Genomic DNA, 21,342 nt, shown 5'->3' with positions numbered 1-21,342 from the left:
ACTTGAAAAGCTTCAGATAGTAAATATCATACTCATGATTTCTACTGAGACACTGATATACAAACAGAATGCACGTGTCCATCTACAGAAGTAATATTTAGTTAACACTTTGAGCTTTACTGCATTATTATTAATAGTTCATTTCCATCAAATGAACTGTTCTGTGTCTCTTATACTCTCTGAGCTTTAAATATCTGCCACCTTTTTCTTCTAGCAGTTTTACCTTTCTTGCTTTCTGGGCAATAATTACTAGACCAGATTTGTTTTTTTTGGTTGGGTTTTTTCCATTTGTTGTATCTTGTATCTTCTTTCTGCATAGGATTGTGTGGCTGTACTTCTCAAACATGACTTTTAGAGCATCAAGTAAAATAACCAATTATTTTTTGTTTGCATTCTTTCCCAGTAGATGTGCCTTAGTTGTTGTTGTTTTGACTTACTGAAAAGCCTGAATTTACAAGTGTACTTTTGCATTCTGGTTTGTATTTTGTTCTACCTAAATGCAATTCAGTCGTGGCCTGTTAAGTAGATGTTAATACATTATTTGTATAGTTGTTTCTTGCTAATTTATTGGAGGCAAATAGAATACAAAATTTCCTATGTTTAAATACAGTAATATCTAATTTACAGAAAAGCTAATATTGTTTTAGTAGAAGCGATATAACTACAGTTTGATTGTCATAGCCAAGGTCTCCAGTGACGATGTAGCTTCATCTTTTCTACGTGTCATAGGTAATTGTGTTAACAACTGATTGTTAACTTGATCATCCTGTTCTTACTCTCAGTGTGGCAGTGTATAACAGATGTGAGCATTTGGATTATATGTTAGAATATAGGTCTATGAGCATTCAAAATAATGTTTACTTTCTGAGTAGTCTCTAATCTAGTTAGTGCTTGATAGAGCTCCCCAAGTATATGAAGTTGTCCTGGTTTCATGGCACTTGAATGCTTATACCACTATCTACTGTAGCCAGTTCTCTGTGACAGTGATTTAGCACAGATTATTTATCAAGAGCTTTAAGGAGGAGCAGGTCAGATAACAGTAGCAGTTTAACTGGGACAGAGTAGGACTTACTGTGGGCGCTTTCTTGGTGTTTTCTTAACTTCTGTAACATCTCATGTTGCTGAGGTTAAACTGCTAATTTAAAGTGTGCTTGTATTTGATCTTCACAGTAGTTACAGCTTTGATTGGGATGCAGAAACATATATAGGTTTATATATCTTGGCTCTGGAAAGAGAATATACAGCTTTCTTTTCTTGCAAAACATTCTCCATTTTACTTAATAGATTATCACAGCTGGAAATTCTCTATCTTTCCTCAGTGGATTAAATTATCGTTATTTCCTGTGTTCTGTTATGCTCAGACACTTACAGATAGTGTCCACATTTTTATGTAGGAATATTACTGTGGTAAGTAGTGACTTTTTAAAACACTTTATATTTGCTCTTCTCTGAGATTTATGTATTATAACTTCCTTTAAATGTATGACAGCTTCATTATCATAAGCAACATATATTTTGTTCTGTGTGTTTATATCGTACTGATTTCTCTCCATATGTTTCTTTTAGTTCTCAGGATGACCAAACTTAGTGATCTTCCTGCTTCATATAGCACAAGCATCCTATAAGAAAACTATCTATTTTTTGAAAGCAGGAAGAGACACTATAGGAGAAATTTACCAGTCATTGTTTTAGTCTTTTTAAACATGTGGTTTTGTTTCTGTAAATAATGTGTCTGCTTATCTTTAACAGTTTCCCCACTTGCTTGACAGGTTCTGAACTGCTTGCAGTTCAGCATTTCCTAAGTGTTTTCCTTGCGCTTATGAAGTCTGTTCATGCTAATAATCTGAGCCACCCAGGATTGATAGAGGCTGTTTATATCAATGCAAGATTGTATGGGTGTTGACAAAGTCTAGGTTTCCTGCATGTTTGAGTATTTTCAGCACCATCCAACTCCACAGCGTGCTACAAGACATTTCTCAGAAGCTTCCCTCTGTTCCCAGCTCTCTTCTGCATGCTTACTGTGTGGTGGAAGCTTTATACAATTAAGAAAATATTGAAATTGAATTTTACATATGGGCATATATATGCATACTCGTGCATGAAGTCAGAGCTCACTAACATAGTTCTCTGGGAAGCTGAGGACTGCTTTAAGAATTTGTTTACTATGGTCATGGAGTTTGTTTGGTTGGTTTTTTTCCTCATATTTTTTTTTCAAGTTTTATCCAGGTTTTTTTTCAGTTATTTTGAAAACCCTCTTCCAGATCCAAAAGTTAATTAGTTTTCTGCTCTTTTTTTTCTTTTTCTTTCTTGGTATCTTATTTTATGTAGGAGATCCTCATTAAGATTCTGTAAACTATTCTGTATTATTTGGTTACACCATAGCAGTTGCATGCAAAGGTGATGAGAGTTGCAAAACAGTAACCAAGTGTTTAATCTGAGAGTAACTGAGACTCAAACATGTGATTGAAAGTCATCATTGGTACTGCTCTGCTGATGCAAGGAATTTTGTCTTGGTAGCGTGTGACAACCTCAAGTTCTCAGAGTGACTCTTCTGTTTTGGTAGAAATGTGATTCCTGGATGAAATTCTTAACATACTTGTTCTCTGAATTTGAGCAATGTATTGCACTTACACCTTAATTTTGTGTTGTCTTGCATAGGCATAGATTCTTCACTTTATTTTTCTAAGTGCAGTAGATATCCATAGTTACTGTTTTCTGTGTGATTTTTGTGTCCCATTATTGAGTTATTGCTATTTCCCCCTACCTATCGAAATGGGAGCAGTTTTTTCTCAGTGATCATAGTTTTCTTTAATGATCAACACAGCTCATATTTTACTAACTTACACAAATGCTGTCTTACCTAGTAACACTGATAGTGGTAGGTATTCTATGGTAAATCAAAATATAGAGATGTTGACACAACTAGCAGTTAGCCTTATGTTAATATTTAAAAGACTATATTAGGACTTCTGAAGAAGGACTTCAGTGTTTTTGAAGTGAAAATAAGTGCATTAAAAGCATTAATTAAAATAAAAAGTAGGCTGAGTGTCTGATTTAAATATAGAGCCAGTTCTTCGGTTGATTTCTCTTTACAGTGTGTTAAAAATCAAAGCAAGCTAATGTTACATTTTTCTTCAGAGTTCTAGACAACTTGCATCACGATTTCATGAACAGTTTGTTGTACGTGAAGACCTAATGGGTTTGGCCATTGGCACTCATGGTGCTAATATTCAACAAGCCAGAAAAGTCCCTGGTGTGACTGCTATTGATCTTGATGAAGATACTTGCACATTCCATATTTATGGAGAGGTAAGTTCCCTTCTCTAATCTTTTAAAAAACAAAACAAACAACCCAACCTTGGGAAAACAGATCTCATTTTTCTCATACATCTATCTATTTTAGGATCAAGATGCAGTGAAAAAGGCAAGAAGTTACCTTGAATTTGCTGAAGATGTCATACAAGTCCCAAGAAATTTAGTAGGTATGTCAGTTCTGGAGGCTAACTGTGTGATAGTGATGAAAAATGCCTTCCAAGACCTGTTTCTGACTTTTAGAAGGGTGGCAGAGTACAAGTTTGAAGAAGCACCCTTTGTGAAAGGGTTCAAGGTGGTACAAAGTTTGGAGTTTGAGACTTTTGTTTTCTTTTCCAGCTTCATGCAGAATTTTTGCAGACACATTTACCTTCAGTACACTGTAAGAAACTACATTCTGGTTTGCAGTTCAGGAATATCTTAAACTAGAAACAATGTGCTGATGTTTTAATACAATAGCTTCTGGCTTGAGACAAAGAATTAAATTACTTCCTCCAAAGCTGTCCAGAGATTAATTCAGCTATACAACAGATGAATCTGCAGTCTCATATTATCTTAATATATTTTCAATCATTTCTTTGACTTGACTTGCGTTTATCTTTTTTTCCTGTCCTTTTACATCTGAAATTCAGATTGTTTAGAAGCAGCAGTGTGGGATGAACTGAACACCTAGTTTAAGAAAAATATAACCCAAAGACAATCTAATAGATTTCCGTTATCAAACACCCTTTAAAAAGTCCTCAAGAATGCATGCAACCCTTTCGTGTGTGGGGAAAACTTTTAATGAGCTTCTGATGCCACAAAGCAACATAAAAATATGTGGCTTAATTCAGTAGACAAGAACAGGGAAAATGCTGTGTGATATAACATAACCTGTAAAAGCAAATACTTTAAGTTGTCAAGCAGTGTATAAAAGCCAGCGTTGAAGCCTAGGGAAATTTTGCAATGGGACAAGTGCTTACAAATACGGCACCGCAGCTCAGTAATTTTCCCTTTTCTACTCCCTCCTGATTCTACTGGTTATAAATAAAAATGATAAGCTGCCATCGTTATTTTAACTTGATGTTTTAATTTCTTTGTTACTGTTTTCTGTTTAGAACTTTGCATTTATTTCTAATTTGACAGTTTTTCATTTCTACTCTGCTTCTTGGCCTGGATATGTTTGATAATTTGCTTTTTTACATTTCTGATGATTTTCCAGAAAACAAAATAATTACTTTAAAAATACAGAAGACTTTTTTTTCCTTTTACTATATTATTGATATGCTGAACATTTTTATCTAAAGAGAATACAAACATCTGGCTTTTTCTACTTAATTACACTTTTAAAAAAAAAATCAAACAAAAATGAAACAGCAACAAAAAAAAAAAACGCCCAAGTTGTTACTTTTTAAAATAATTTATGGAAATTTATAACCTGAAATATAGGTTAAAAATAAATTCATAGTAATTTAAAAATATTTTTATGTATGTTGCTGAATTCTAACTAAAACCAAATATTTGAAAAGATTTATTTCTTTCAATGGGACTACCAAGGTGAGATTCTTTCTGGTTCTTTGTTTTATTTGACTTTTGCAAATCACTACTAAGGCTTTTTACACTTACTATAAACCGCTATTATGTTTGTCAGTGGTGTGTACTGGAATAAAGTACTCAGAAGTAGCTTTTGACTCTAAGCAGCCTTTGTCATCAAGGGAAAACTTATTGGCCATCTACATCTTTGTCATGTTTTTCTTTCCTGGTAGAAAGATTGAAACACAAAAGTGAAAATTAGCGTTGGACAATATGAGCAATGTCCCATGTGATTAAAAGTGGAGTTCAGTTTGCTCTTCGTGGGTTAATTGTATCAGCAGAACAATAGCTGTTGTGCATTCAGTATTTTTTGCCTTTATTTCAGTGATATGCCTGTGATTAGGTTGCAAGTTTTCCATCAGTCTTCCTGTCAATTTTCAGACAGCAAGTTATTTTGCTTAAGTTGGAGAGAACTAAAGTTTTCACTTTCATTATCTCAAATTAGGATGATTCCTAAGATAAATAAACGTATGTAGTGCTGGCATTAGAGTATAACTTATTTCCATTATATTTGAGTTTTTAATGAATTAGAAAATATTTTAAAGTATATCTAAAAAAGCTCAGTTTCAGAGAAGATAATTTTACATCTGACTCAAATAGTATCTTCAGTAATATTAGAAAACATCATCAACTAAAAATTTTATGAACAAACTAAGATTTTTTTTTTTTTATTCTCCTAACTACCCTAAAGGGATTGTTACAGCAAATGTCAGGGCACTGTAAAAAGACTTTTTGTTTTGGGTTTTTTTTTAATGCAACTAGCAGTGTTTATTTGTAAATCACTGAAGTTATTTTAAACCTATCAAAACAAAACTAAATAAGCATACAGTATACCAAATATTTCTGTAATAGAGTTGTGTAATTTCAAGTAATTTTATACAAAGGTAAGTCATGTGTGGGTTAATTTCTTTTGTTCTCTTATAGGAGCTTTGGAAAAGCAGAAAACTATACTAAGTAACAAACTTTCATAATAGAGTACCCCTCCTCCTGTATGCTGCAGTGGTTGCTTTGGAACATTACCAAAGTTAACACCTCAAGCTTGCTTACACGTTTTAGTTTATGACTCATTAACTAGGTCTTTGTTGTGGAGTATTAAGTCATTTTTGACAAGTTCCTGCACTGATACTAAATACTGTTGTTTAATTACAGTATAGTAATACTCTCAGGTTTGAGGGAAAACCCTAAAGATGTTCTGTATGTTCTTTCTGTAGGAAAAGTAATAGGAAAAAATGGGAAACTGATTCAGGAGATAGTGGACAAATCTGGTGTTGTAAGAGTGAGAATTGAGGCTGAAAATGATAAAAATATTCCACAAGAAGAGGTATGTTTTCAGTTAATGTGATCTTTGTGTGTGTTAATTGGTGATTGTATTCTACCCAATGATAAAATGAATTATTTCTTGTGTCTTCATAGTGTTAAGATAAAGTTCTGATTAATGTGTGTTTTTCTGATGGAATCTCTACTTCCTTGTTAATGCTGAGGAGCATTTTTGTATACATTTGGCTTATCTGTGTTTGAAAAAGCTTTGTAAATTTTTTTTGGTGATGCACCTTCTTGGAGATTTCATTTTATTCCTGTTAGAAGCAGTGACACTGTTTCCCAACACTTGCTAAGGTATCAGTCGGTGTATATGAAACTTACTGTTTTCATTCATTGATTTATTTTGAATTTGATTTCTTTGGGTTTTACCTCATTTAAATTTTTGTTAATAATTTCTTATATTGTCATGAAAAGCTTGTACTTCATGTCTAAACCTCTCATTTTAAAAAATTACCTAAATTCACCGTAGCCTGTAAATTGTAACCTGAAGAAAAAACAAGCATGAACTCCACGTTTGCACAGGAAGGCTGTCAGCATTGTAAGGGGCCTTAATGAGGTCTTGAACTTTGTAATTTGAGGTGCTTTCATGTGGGGCTGTGTTGAGGGGAAGGGTTGCAGGCTTGCAAGGAAAGCTTCAGGCATGAAGCTTTTAACATCTCGGTACAAAACGATTCCCTGCAATTCTATATGTGAAACGTGCTTAAAGAAAAGTGAACTGGTTTCAGTTTACCTGGAAATCTAAATATGTACCAAGTAAGGAACCTTTTCTGCTTTGAGTAAGATATGAAATACACTTCTGGAACCCTTACGTTTTTGCTTGAGTAGTTACTTCATCTTTTGTATTATCACTGTAAAACTGTTACTGAAGACCCACAATCCACTCTCCATCTTTCTGTAAATAACGGCGAAATAAGTTTGGTTTTTTTAGTACTTTACTAGTTTTACATCTATCTGAAAAAGTGAAATAGTCAGTGTTTAGATAGGAAGGATTCGCTGCTATGTCGTATTTAATTTCTAATGATAAATACTTACAGCATAAAATCCTTGCACTAGCTTAACAGGCAAGAGAGTAATTTTATTGCCGCAGGCTAAAACTTTCAGCATTTTTAAGGTGTTAGCCTACAGAACAATAGAAGGGTAAAAGAGCCCTAATCACCCATGGCTGTGATTAGTATGTCAGATTTTCTTTTTTTTTTCTTCTGGCTTGAAAAAGCTTATTTGTTGATGTTCTTCAATCCAAAAATCAGACTTTTAAAGATTAACCTGAAAGCTTTTTTTACCTGCCAAGCTCTGCACTCATGTTTTTCTGTTTTACCTGTTAATGACATTGGTAACACTGGCGTTGCTTACACTGCTTTGCGTGTTAGTTGTGTTATATCAGGAGTAACGCAGAAACCTGAGATCAAATCTTGGCAGCTAAGAGTTGGTCCTTGTAAGTTTATTCGTATTTCATATTTGAAATAAATATACATTAATCTTCCCATGTGTGGACTTGTATATTACAGCCTTTCTTTTTGTAAAGAACTGTAGTTCAGTTTTAAATTTTAATACAGCATTGTGTTCTTTTTCTTATGACCGAGATGTTACACTGCCCATAAATTTCAGGTGCAATTTCATAACTGCCATAATTTTGTTACAGGTTCTTTAGACTTTTCATATTTTAAAAATGAGTTAGATACTGTTTGTTGCTGTAGTATGTATTATTTTTATCTCTAAATTTCTTATGCATGTAAGATCTGCTCAATATTCACCACTGAAGTGAAGTTGAAGATTGGTACTTTTACTTTGACAGAAATAAGATTCAATAAGTAAGGACTTTGATGCTTTTGTATGGCTGAAATTGTTTGACACTGTTACCAGCTCATATTCTTAATAGTTGGCATTGTTATACCTAGAATCCTCTGCTAAAAGCAACAACAAGCTATTTCCTTAAATGCCTTAAGTCAGTTGTCTTGTGATCTTTTAATAATTGATACTATGTGCTAGTTAATGCCAGGTTAGTAGAAATTTCATTGCTCTTTATCAGGTTGTATTAAATATTTATGAAACTTAAAATACCCCAGATAATAAAACATTTCAGTCAATGATGCCTATGGCTAAAGGATTTGTAATGCTCATGAAAGTTAGTATTAGTGTTGAGCTTTTTTAGGATTAGAGGATTGTGTATTTTTTTCCTTGTTATTTAATGCTAATGTGTAAGATCTAACAAAAGCTGTTTGTATGTAAAAGAAAAAAAAAAACTAAAAAGCAGAGACAAACTATACTTCAGATAAATAGACTTGCCACTCTTTGGGAACCTCGGCATACTGTGCATGTATTATTTCTTAAGACATTTGTATCTCAAAGCACTTCTGCAAAAAAACCCTCCTTTGGAATGCAGTCCTGTATAGGGTATGTGTACAGTGAAAATTAAAGGTGTCTTTAGAGGTCATGATGAGATACCAAATCAAAATTCAAATTAATTCAGTAGGTGTGGCCCAGCTCCGTGTTTGCAGAGGCATAGTTTTCAGCAGCTGAGTGTCTGAGACTTTCAGATTGACTTCTGCAGTCCACCGTGAAGCTTATGCTGCTATGGTGAGGCTGCAGCTGGTACAAGAGTCAAGTAGTTTAAAGCTAGCTCGTTGGGTCTGCATAGGTTGCCATCACACTTCTGAAATGCTGCATAGACCTATTTTAGTGTCAGGAGTTTTGGTGTGGAAATTATCCTTGTATCTGCTAAAGTTCAGTTGTTTTCAGCACTCGGGGGCCCTTTTAGGTTGATTTCTTAGCCTGCTTTGGCTGCCTAAGTTAGTCTTTAGATGTTTTATCTCCAAGTGTCATAAATGCAGGCATTACAATTTTCAGCTTTACGTTTTTCAGGTATTTATTGAATTACTTAAACAAAACGATTGAAAGGTAAAAGAAATGTAAGTTGTCAATTGTTACCTGAAGTACTTACTCTATTCCTTGAATATTTTTTGTTTACTTTTTACAAATGGAGAGATCCTGAAGAAGAATTAAGTTTTGGTTTATGACACAGTGTTAATTTGATTTACTTTTTTAAAAGATCAAAGGTTTCTTTACTGCTGTGTAGCCTAAAATAACTTGATGTGAGAGAGTGGACATGACAGCCGAGGTGGTATTAATTTTGAAGGGAGGAAACCTGAAGTGTTTTGAATTAACTTTTTTTTTAACTTGTTCAGAAAAATAAATGTTTGGATTGTGATGCATACAATCTAAATTTTCATATTTAAAAAAACCTCTTTGCATGAAGAGAATTAGTCTACATGATCTAGTCAACATAAAAATTTAAATATAGTATTGTCTCATTTATTTTTTTAATTTATGCCTATCTGTGTTGTAAAAATTGTTTTCACATTTTAAAAGAATATGTTTATTTCTCTTCTATATTTGATATCTAATCAATAACCATGGGACTACTGTTATTGTGTTTTAGGGAATGGTACCATTTGTATTTGTGGGAACCAAGGACAGCATCACTAATGCAACTGTTCTTCTGGATTATCATCTTAATTATTTAAAGGTGAGGAAAAGATGCTGTTTTTCCACGGAGATTTTTCTATCAGTACGTAAGATGGTAACAATAAGGCGATGATCAAAATCTCTTTGGACCTCAAAGACTGTTGAAAAATTGGTGTTATAACAGGTTTTCAGTCTAAAAAGGCATCTTGTAAAACCTATGTTTTATTAAAAGAATAATTTATCTGAAGGATGGGTAATAAACAATTTTTTCAGTATGCAAAATACAAAAGATAAGAAAAAATTTAAAAATCACATCTCAAAAAATGCTGACAGCTTTATGTACAAGGAATAGTCAGTCCCTCGAGCAACTACAAAGCAAGCAGCGTTCTATGCAGATATCTTGTATACAGTGGGCATTTTCTTTTAAAACCCTAAACTTCTTTTTCTGTAGTTATTCACGTTTCATGCTTGAGGATGTTTTGTAGGCAAATTCATATTTATATGTTGTGTTTGCCTCTTGGCTTAGTAACTTTTCCAGTAGTCTGCAGTACTTGCTGTCCTTTGTATAGAGAGAAAAAAATCCCACATGGTTGCTTATTGTTACTTTTGCTTGTGGTTATTCTGGTCAGGTGCTCAGTCCTTGGTGGCAGGGCCAGATGCTAGCAGTAGGGACTGCTTGGAGTTTGTTTAATTAAATATATTCTTGCATCTCTTCTGAAACCTCCAGACAATTCGTAATTTGATACATGTCCAGTCAGTGCAGTAGCTGTCATTGAATTTTCTAGAATGCTGGAATTTCTGTACATAGCTAAAAAACTTCTCGGTATAGGTATCAGAGGAGTTAGAAGAAACTACTTTTGTTCCCTTACTTACCTACTCAGTAACGCTACCTTTAAACGTTGCTTGTGGAGCAGTTGGATTTATCAGCATTTTGGGGCAGAGATACAGCAGCTCTACAGCTGTCAGGTAGTAGAGGCAGAGAAGGACCACATGAAAACTAGTACTAAAAATCAAACTTTTTTTGCATGCGCACTATTATTTCAGATGATATTTCTGGTTTAACTTCTTTGGCCACTTTAAATGGATACTTGCATGTGAGTCAGTACTTAACTGACATGTGAGTGGAAAGTGCTTAGTAGCCTAGGATTTTTTTAGATTCTTCAGTTCATTGTCAATTAAGGTCACTTTCTCTTAGTACTGTCCTTCTAACCTTTCTGAACAGAAAGGCATATATTACAGCGTTCATCAGTCTCTATAGCAACTAGAGGATAGATTCTTGTCTTGGAGGTTTTAATCTCGGCCTCTTCATCCCAGTTAGCATATGCACGCACACAAAACATGGCCTGTTGCCTTATGGGTCAGTTTCAGAATAATATCGTCAAACTCACTGACAAGAACTGGAACTGACTTGTTCCTTTAAAAATTTCTATGTTTCTATGCCTCTAGGCAAAGTTTATTAAGGAAACTTTTTGTGAAAGATACACAATAGAGTATCAGGATCAAATATAGTATATCAACTCCAAGTAGTGAATTTCTTCAGGAGAGTGGACTTTGGCCTGTTTGAGGATCTACACGGAAGAATTTCATGGGATGCATTCCTGGAAAGAAAACAGATCCAGGAGAGCTGGCTAATACTTAAATAATATTTAAAGAATCACCTTCTCCAAGCTCAAGAATCACCAATCTTGATATGCAGGAAATGTCACACAAAAGTAAGAGGAGGCCTGCATGGATGAGAGTTGTTTATGGCAAAATTAAAATATAAAAAGGAAGCATACGAGGAATGGAAGTAAGGACAGATGACCCAGGAGAAATATAAAGACACAATCTGAGTGTGTAGGGATGAGTTTGGGAAAGTGAAAGTCCATCTGGAGTTGACTATGGCAAGGGGTGTGAATGGCAACAAGAAGGGCTTCTACAGGTATATTGACACAAAAGGAATACTACTGAAAATGCAGACCTGCTGCTGAATGGGATAGGGAACTTGTTCACAAAGGAAAAGTATGAGGTACTGAATGTCTTCTTCACTTTGGCTTTTATTAACGAAATTTGTCCTAATGAATACCAGGCCCCTGAAACCAACAGGAGCAATGAAGACTTACCCTTCCTAAAGGAAGAATTAGTTAGGGAACATCTGGGGGCGGGGTGGGTGGAAAAGGATATACACAAGTCAGCGGGACCTGATGGGATGCATCCCTGAGTGCTGATGGACTTATTCAAAGTCCTAGCTGGACTAAGTAACCTCTGGAGGTTCGTTCCAATATCAGACTGAAATTTCCATAAGTAGCTTTCTCTTTTTTTTTCTTTTTTTTTCTTTTTTTTTTTTAAAAAGGCAGTTGCTGCTTTTTTTTTTCATAGCTAGACAACATCTCAAACTGACAAAAGTACTCTCAGAATGTGTGTCGCTGTAGATAATTGGTGTTTATCTCTTCTAGGTGTTTATATCTTTTGCTAGTTGTATGTGGTAAGAATTCTGTGTGCTGGCTGTCTTCCTATGTCTGAGTTACAGCACTTTGCTCTCTGTGCTTTTTGCTTCCTCACTTCCCTGATATTATTCATTGTAATTAAGTAGAATTTAACAGCAGTGTAACCTCTAGCCCTTTTTTATGAAACAATACTGTTAAATCATAATTGTTTAATAAATTTGATATTTGTTACATACAATAGTGTAAGAAGCTTTTCTTGGAATCTAAATGAAGTTTTAATTATGTCATTGTTGGAATGCTGTAAATGGATTATATTACTATGTTAAAAAATAAAGGAATGTAAATTTCTCTGTTCAAAGAATGTTTAACCTCCTTAAGGGTAAAGATCTCATAAATTTAATACTGAAGTATAATTAATTGTATCTCCTGAAAAGCTGATCTGAGTGTTTTTTCTTGATATGTCTATTTTAAACAAACCTAAAATTGCCAGCTGTGTCACAGGGAGAATTGTGTGGTAACAAACAGATTTGAGCATTTGAAAGTTTGGGGGGTTTTTTTTAGTAAACAATTATTCTCAAAGCTGAGTTACTCTTTAAGTATTAAATCGATTATTAGTTGCAATATTTAAGAGCTCTTTCTTTCTGAGAATTGCATATCTGTACATTGATATGATTAAACAGTGGTTACATATGACTTGCTATGCTTGTGTTTGTGTAGGAAGTGGACCAGCTGCGTTTGGAAAGATTGCAAATTGATGAGCAGCTTCGACAGATTGGAGCTACTTCTAGGCCACCACCAAATCGTACAGATAAGGAAAAAGGGTACATGACTGATGATGGTCCAGGACTTGGACGCGGTAGTCGACCTTACAGAAACAGAGGGCATAGCAGACGTGGTCCAGGCTATGCTTCAGGTAGGTAACAAGAAGCACACTTAGTTTTCAGAGTGGCCTGTTCATCTTCTAGTTTCTTGAAAAAAAACTGGACTTGAAAACAGAGCTGTTAAAACAGAAATTAACTTAATATTGAATATTAATCTTTGAAGATTATATAGAGTTTTATGCTGTAGATAATACTCTAAAATGTGGGGCTTATATATAATCTAAACTTACTTCCATGCAGTTCCTGTCTCTTACAAAATGCTTATGTCTTCTGCATTATGAATTTTTTAGGGCAAGGATTGTTATTTTGTCTGTTTTGAACAGTTCCTAATAATAAAGCCTCAGTTTTCATTTGAGCCTGTAAGAGGCTATCTTAATGTAAATATTTTTTTAAGTGAAAATACTGTGAATCTCAATTTGCAGAAAAGATATTTTCCTCATATTTAAACTGAACTTTTGTGTTTTTACTAGAAGAGCATGGTCACTAAAATGTAGTGTTCCTCTTTAAAACCTTGTGTAATTTGTTAATTAATAGTCTTCAGGATTGTGCTTATTCAGAGCAATCTGTTACTTCATTATGCTTAATGTAGGTGAGCTGGTGTTTGTCCTGACTGAAAGGCCTGTAGTACGAGCTTGATAAGACAGTCTTAGCTTCTTCTGCATAATAAAAAATTAATGTTTTTGTGCTCAAGTCCTAGATTTTTAGAAGACTTGAGCTTGCCTGACTAATAACAGTGTTATGGGGGAAAAATTGGGGCGAAAAAACCCCAACTTTTATTAGTGAAGGTGATCTGTTAACTGATAAAACTGTACTGGCCAGTTATTTTGGATTTGATATGGTTTCAACATTCTAACTTTGTTCTCTGCTTTTGTAGTGTGTTACAGGCTGTTTCATGATGGAATATTTTTCTTAGAGCAGTTGCAGTGGTGAGGGGAGACAGGACAAGTTATATTCAGAAGTTTTAGTTTTAGAAATATGAAATATGTTTTACTAGACTCAATATGTTTGTACAGTAGATTCAATAATATATTGATAGGCTGATAAGACCAAGTAACTATAAACATGTGGCACACTTAATTATTTAACCTTAAATACACTTCTCATGTTTGTTTATGTCTGTCTTGACTTTTTGAAGAAGTATTGTATGTTACACACACTTCTGTATTTATGTTTGTTAGAGTTTGGGAGGCAAAAAATCCTAAACTGTTTATTAACAAAAAAAAAGAAAATTTTTGTTTATACACACACATTTTTCATTCTACTGTAGTATTTTCATGCTAAGCTACACTGGCATGTTTGGATTTTTTTTATCCTCTTGATAGGAACTAATTCTGAAGCATCAAATGCTTCTGAAACAGAGTCTGATCACAGAGATGAACTGAGCGATTGGTCTGCAGCCCCAGCAGAAGAGGAACGAGACAACTACCTTCGTAGAGGAGATGGAAGAAGACGTGGAGGTGGTGCAAGAGGGCAAGGAGGGAGGGGTCGCGGAGGATTCAAAGGTAAATGTAGACCTAATTTTGAAAGAGGTCAGTGTTGGAATTTTTAAGCAAACACACTTCTGTCAGCCTTTTGTTTTGTCATCTGCGCCAGCCTCCTAGCCATACTGGTGGCCCTCTCCTGAGTGCTCTCTACTTTGTCAGTCTCTTAAATTGAGCATTTTGTTTTAGATGTACTCAATATTAAGCAGAGGGGATTAATCCTTTCTTTTGACCTACTGGCCACACTCCTAACATTGCATGTTATTCAGTCAGCTGTCATTGTTGCAAGAGCACACTCATGTCTTATTCAGGTTGTTGAACACCAGGACAGCTCCTTTTGTGTGGAGCTGCTGCATGCACAGTCGGTCTGCAGCGTGTGCTGTTGCCTGGGGTTATCCTGTTGAAGCTGCAGGACTTGGGATTCATCTTTAAAACTAAAGAATCTTCTGTCAGCCCATTTCTTCGGCTTGTTGAGGTCCTTGTGATTAGCAGCCCTGACCTCCAGTGTATCAAACCACTTTCCACAGTTTTGTGTCGCTCCTCAGCAAATCTGCAGATGATTCCGTCCCAGTGTCTCTTCATACATGATATAAAGCCTCTCTCTCCTATATAAAGAAATTGAAATAGCGTTCTCAATCACTTGCTTTCCTAATATGCATCTTGACTCGAGTTTGTGGGCTGTTCCATCACACATGGAAGTCAGTCAAGTTCTAGTTCGTCAATGTATATAGAAAAATATTGTATAATCTGTTTTACTCATTCAGCTATCCATATATCCATCTTCTATTTTATTTTCTTGCAAAATGATTATATGAGGTTGTAATTTATGTGTTCAATGGAAAGAATCAGACAAAAGTAAGATGGGAGAACTTAAGTTAAATATATGTGTTTTATATTGTGATACTGCTTTATATTTATTGGTTTAAATATTTTTGTCTACAACTACTTATTTCTTGAAATGCTTTTTTTTCAAAGTATGGGTATGGCTTAATCTAAAAGGATTTTTTGAAAAAAGGTAGTGCAGCTTAGCTTGGAAGCCGTTAGAAAAAATGTGGACATATTAAATCTTACTAAAATTGACTGTGTGCTTTTCTTCTATGGCTAATCATTTTGAAAAGTGTTTTTTCTTCAGTCTTTTAAATTGTGGTGGTTTTAAACACTGGTTTTGTCTACATTGATTAACACCTGAGAATGTTTTCTTTAGTAATTCTTGGGCCATAGTTTAAGAACTGCTATATGTAATTAAGAATATTTGCTTAATGTTCTCTAGCATTAACATTTTGAAGCAATTCCTTATTTGCTTGCATAAATTTTAAGTAAAGGAAAATCATATGTTCTTGTTAGACAACTTAGTTGATTAATTCCTCTTACAGGAAATGATGAACAGTCACGAACAGATAACCGTCAGCGTAACTCCAGAGATGCAAAAGGGAGAACAGCAGATGGATCTCTTGAGGTAATTTTTCTCTTATTGGAAGTCTGCACTGTTTAAAATTGCGTAAGTGTCATATACTGACATTAATCTTCAAAGCCGCAAGTGACACAGTAGCCTTGTGGTTCTGAATTCTCTAATTCCTTAATCAGATCTACAAGAGTTCTCTGGCATTTTGTAACATACGGGGGAATCTCAATATATCAAGTTGTGTAAAGATGCAATTTTGTAGCTTAGCTCTTCCTTTGGTTAGAACTCTGATTGGATCCCAAGGATTTACTAACCAGCTTGATTTCAGTCTTTGTTCTTACTAGCTTTTTGTTTTTAGCTTTTCTTTCTTGCTGCATTGTGTATAGTTGTCTGTCGCCTATATACCTGAGGGAGGAGAATCCTTAACGCTTTTTATAAAGAGGCAGTGTGTTGTAGCCAGAATCTTCAGAGTAAGAAAGATTAAACTTCAGAAACTACCTTCACTACTAAATGAAACACTTGCAATTGAAGGCTATGCAATCTAGAAAGTAAGTTAAAAATATACATCAAGAAACCGTTCAAGTAATATATTTAAATATTTTATAACCTTAAATATTTTGTAGCCTTTTATAAAGATATTTCTACAATTTTGTCAAATATGTTTTGTTGGATAATGTTACTCAGGCTGACATTTTGTGTATATATGTTGTTTCCCAACATGGAAACTGTTCTTGCTTCAAATGATAACATGCAAACCTTTTACCATCTCTTACTGCATAGGATGAGTTTTGTTGGGAGGAAGGAATAATGAGCAGCTGCAAGCTGCTGCCTTCTGTGTGGTATTACCAGGAGTCATGGTTCTGATGGGAGTTTGAGATGACTCTTGGTTTGATTTTTAGAAAGCTGGTTTAAGAAAGGGGTGGGAGCAGGGGGGAATAGAACAAGTGACCGTATGCTTAGTTTTCCAAGTGGGAGTGCTGAACTTGAAGGTGTAGTACCTGAATACACATGTGAAATGCAAACAATTAACATGCCAAAAAAAAACTTTAATGGCCACACAACTTTTATAGTTAATCACTAATAAATTTATAAAGTTTGAAGTAGACAGTGGAGAATTGTATACTGAAAAAGAAACTAAGGCACTTAGCACCAAGTCATTATTTTTTTTCTGTTGCTCTGAGATTTGGATGATATGATACTCTATATAAAAATAAGTACTTGCATATCATTGAAACCTGACTGATAAAGTTGTAAAAAATTTTGTAGTATTTCAAGAAATAAGGGCTTACTGCCTTTGCAAACATAAATTTGCTTTCAGAATGCTTTTTTGAAATTTTTGTATTTTAAAAAGACAGCAGAAGTCTTTTTAGTGGATTAAATGAAACTTTTTTCAGATAGAAAAAGTAGCCCGGTAGATTTTTTTTTTTTCCCCCATGTTAGTATCATTTCTTGGCAGCTTTTCTATGGTGTGTTTTTTTTTTTTTTTTCTTTTTTCTTCCCCAAAATGTTCATGTACAACAAGTAAAAGTTGAATTATTGAAAGTGAAATGATATTTCAAAGTTCCATTTGCACTAACACACTGGGGGAAAAAAAGTTAGCTTTAAAGGCCAGGTAGATGGGAGACTTTTTGGTTTTATGAGTTTTTTAGGTCACAAGTATGTGGCTTTTTTGAACAGAAAAGAGTTCACACACTCTCCATTTCAGCTGGATGCATTTAACAACAGCATAAGAGTGTGGTACTATTTTTGTCTTCTGGCTAATTAATAAATAGTGCTCCTCCCTGGCCACTAAGGTAGCAAATGCATAAGGGGTGGATAGAAGGAAGAGAATGCTTTATATAACTTTGACTTGTTCCAGATCAGAATTGACTGCAATAATGAAAGAAGTGTCCACACTAAAACATTACAGAATACCTCCAGTGAAGGTAGCCGGCTGCGCACGGGTAAAGAACGTAATCAGAAGAAAGAGAAAACGGACAGCGCAGATGGTCAACAGCCGCTGGTGAACGGAGTACCCTAAACTGCATAATTCTGAAGTCATATTTCCTATACTGTTTCAGTAATTCCTGTTCCATGTTAGAGAAACTTGTTAGGCCAAAGACAAATAGTAGGCAAGATGGCGCAGGGCATGAAATGAACATATGTTCTCTGTTAGCCTTTTTTAACATCAACAGTATGCAGTTGTTTTCAGAATAAGAAGTTATTCAAATATTTGCATAAAAATATCTGAATTTCCGAAAATCGCTTTCAAGTACACATTGCAGTTCAAACAATGAAAGATTCTTTTTTGTTTGTTTTAAAAATACTGAGCTGTGCATTGGTAAACTTTCTGTTCAGTTGTACCATTTTAACACATCGGGTCAAATTCACTGCTCAATTTCAATTTTCAGAATAAATAGTGTTTGCAGTAATCAAATTGGCTTCTGTTTTCAATCTAACTTACAAGTTCTTCATGAAATGCTATGTCGTTTTATGTCCTGTGTCAGTTCACATTCTGGTCCACCTTTTTCAATATTTCAGTGGACCCTGAAATATGTGTGATGTAACAATTGTCATTTTCATTAGCAAAAAAAGTTGTATGATCTGTGCCTTTTTTATATCTTGGCAGGTAGGAATATTATATTTGGATGCAGAAATCAGGGAAGATGAGTTGGTAACACTAAATGTAAAATATATGTAGCAATCCTTGTCAGACGTTAGTACTTTATAGACAAGTGCATGCTTTCCATAATTTTTTCCTTACATAAACATTGAGTTAGGCAGTTATAAGAATAGGAAATTTATTTTGCACTGAAGATTTGGCAAATAGTGTTATTGAAAAAGGGGTGTAATTTTTTTTTCTTTGTAGGCAGTACAGAAGCTTTTTTTTTTTTTAAATAAAATTGAAAAAAAAACCTTTCCATTGTGGAAAACTAAAAAACTCATTGTTACTGAGGGAACAAGTGTAACGTGTTCACGAGCTAGTAATGTGTGCCTGCTGTTTGGCCAGATGACCAGTTTAAAGTGCTGATGTTTTTCATCCTCCCAAAATTTTTTGAATTGCTTATTTTAATTCGGGAGCTATCTCAGGTGAGATAGAAAGAAAATCACCACATGTAATGCCCTGGAAAGCATAGATAATAGTCGTCGAAGATATTGGAGGCAGAACAATATTTTGAGGTACAAGGTCTGAATTATGAGCCAATTTGAAGGTGTCACAGAACTTCATCCAGTCGTACACCAGGGAAGGGTGGGAAGTGGTGGGAGGAGCTGTGCTTTCTTTTATTTCTGATCACACGTTAAACTTACTGGGTGAAACTGTATAAGGACCGTCATTTTAATCTATTTTTATTCAGATTACTCCAGAAGGAGAGCCACTGTCTATGTACAGAGTTGTACAAATTTGACCTTGCCTCTGATGTATTTTGTGAGTTTTGTTTCTTTGCTTTTTTGTTCTTTTTTTTTCCTTGCATACAGGTGAGCATACTAAAAATGGCAACGAACTGCACATGATTTAACAAATATAAAAATGTCTTAAAGTATTGCCAAACATTAATGTTGATTTCTAGTTATTTATTTTGGGAATGTATAGTATTTGAAAACAGAAATTGGTACCTTGCACACATCATCTGTAAGCTGTTTGGTTTAAAATACTGTAGATAATTAACCAAGGTAGACTGACCTTGTAATGTAACTGCTCTTGGGCAATATTCTCTGTACATATTAGCTACAACAGATTGGATTTTATGTTGACATTTGTTTGGTTATAGTGCAATATATTTTGTATGCAAGCAGTTTCAATAAAGTTTGATCTTCCTCTGCTAACTGATGTTGATGCAATCCTTATAAATGATTGCTTTTAAAAATCTCAACTTAAAAAAGTAGAAAGTACTTCTTTTAAAATTAACGGTAGCCATTGTTTCTTTAAATGTTTTAGAAGACTTCTAAAATATTACCAGTTTTCAAAAATATGGCACATAATGCTCAAGGAAACACAATCTCATTGTGAAATGGTACAGTACGTTGAGTTGTCACACTACATGCACTATATTTCTCCCATTCAGTGGCTGAATTCACTAAGGTGCTAGCTAGGTTAAATGTGAAAATACTACACTACAGTCTGATCAGCTGCATTCCACTTGCATTTGGGATTAAGACCTTTTTCAGTATTTGTGTGCTTAACATGTATCCCTTTCAATTCAAATTCTAGTGGTTTTAAATGTTATTAAATTTTAACAAATTAAACTGTGAATCTAAATGTACAATTTTATTTTGAAAAGTCATGTTGTTACAAAACTTGGGAGTGCAACAAATGTCTGATGCTTGAGTTCAGGTCTGTCCTATTGGTAACTTATAAAGTATGGTCTGATGAATTAAAATTATTTTTAAAATAAAATTATTTTAAAAGAGTGAGAGGTATTTGTGAATGATGCCAAAGTCTAAATTGTTAGAGTTGAAGCTTGAAGTCTATGAATTAACAAATGTTTATAAAAATAGAAAGTTTGGGTTTCCTTTCTTTGCTAAATGCATTTTTGTTTATGACAGTGAGAAGATTTTCAGAGTTGGTATAAAACCTTATCAAGGTTGCTTCACAACAGCATGTGGATCTTTTGCCAGTGTCAGGGGATGAGTCTTTTATTCTACCGCTAACAATTTTTTTTTATGTATCCCACATCTGTCACTCCTGCTTTTGTGGTTGTGAAGATCATCCATCTTGAGTAATTCATGATGGAGATACATTTGTGATTTAGTAGCAATTATTTGAATTAGTTACCAATATTACCTCCTTATGTTTTTTAAAAAAAAATTCTTTACAACTGGCTTCGAAGTAGTACTTTTTGTGTGCTTTGAGTGCCATGTGGAAGTGGATAATACATCAACAACCATAGATTACTGTTTTGTGTTTCTGCTGAGGGTTCACTAGGACAAGACTTTATTACATTTTTTTCACTGAATATAAGAAACTGATTTCCAATAAAAGCAGTAATTTAAAGAAAAAAAAATCACATGGATGTACTCTGTATAAATGACTAGGAACTCGACTGTTGCAGAAATGGTATAACACAATTGTTTGGGGTGGTTTGAGGTATTGGATATGCTTTTCTGGCTAGTGCGCACAGGTTGAATCTTAGATATAGACTGCAGTTACAACAGGGAGAGTCAACAGTCTTAAATTTAATAAAAAGAAAATTAAATGGTCAACATAAAATGTAGGAGTAATTTTCTTGAATTCTTAGAAGTCTGAAAAGTCCCATTTTGTGCATCAGAAACACAGTGAGCTATGCGCAGTGTTCCCTGAGAGAAATCAACATGGAAAATCTTAATTGTATTGCGGAATCATGCTTCAGAAAATGAAGAATGTTTGTTCTGTATTGGACATTTCTAAGTATCTCCTCACTGATACTGTTGAGAGTGACAGGGTCTAGTCTGTATAGAATAAAACAATGAAATTGAGGATACTCTATGTTGTTGCTTGTATTAGCAGGCTAATGCTGCATACAGATTAG

The 21,342-nt window shown here is 34.4% G+C and overlaps 1 protein-coding gene across 4 annotated transcripts in view; it reads left to right on the top strand.

Annotated features, from left to right (window-relative positions):
• FMR1 (fragile X messenger ribonucleoprotein 1) overlaps nt 1-19,660 on the top strand; it is a 34,501-nt gene extending 14,841 nt beyond the window's left edge. The window contains exons 8-15 of one of the 4 annotated variants that reach the window (XM_086756197.1): nt 3,139-3,309; nt 3,404-3,482; nt 6,096-6,205; nt 9,641-9,727; nt 12,810-13,005; nt 14,332-14,475; nt 15,828-15,910; nt 17,715-19,660. In XM_086756197.1, coding sequence (XP_086612323.1) covers nt 3,139-3,309; nt 3,404-3,482; nt 6,096-6,205; nt 9,641-9,727; nt 12,810-13,005; nt 14,332-14,475; nt 15,828-15,910; nt 17,715-17,876 — 1,032 coding nt within the window. In that variant the 3' untranslated portion in view covers nt 17,877-19,660. Of the gene's footprint in view, nt 1-3,138; nt 3,310-3,403; nt 3,483-6,095; nt 6,206-9,640; nt 9,728-12,809; nt 13,006-14,295; nt 14,476-15,827; nt 15,911-17,714 lie in introns of all 4 variants that reach the window. The other 3 variants (XM_086756198.1, XM_086756196.1, XM_086756199.1) reach the window with 3 other exon arrangements.
• Nucleotides 19,661-21,342: the final 1,682 nt, after the last annotated feature.

This window comes from Chlamydotis macqueenii, chromosome 11 (genome assembly GCF_036417535.1).
Source record: "Chlamydotis macqueenii isolate bChlMac1 chromosome 11, bChlMac1.mat, whole genome shotgun sequence".
NCBI lineage: Eukaryota > Metazoa > Chordata > Aves > Otidiformes > Otididae > Chlamydotis > Chlamydotis macqueenii.
The sequence above is the reverse complement of the archived record's forward strand: the minus strand, read 5'-3'. Positions and strand labels throughout refer to the sequence as shown.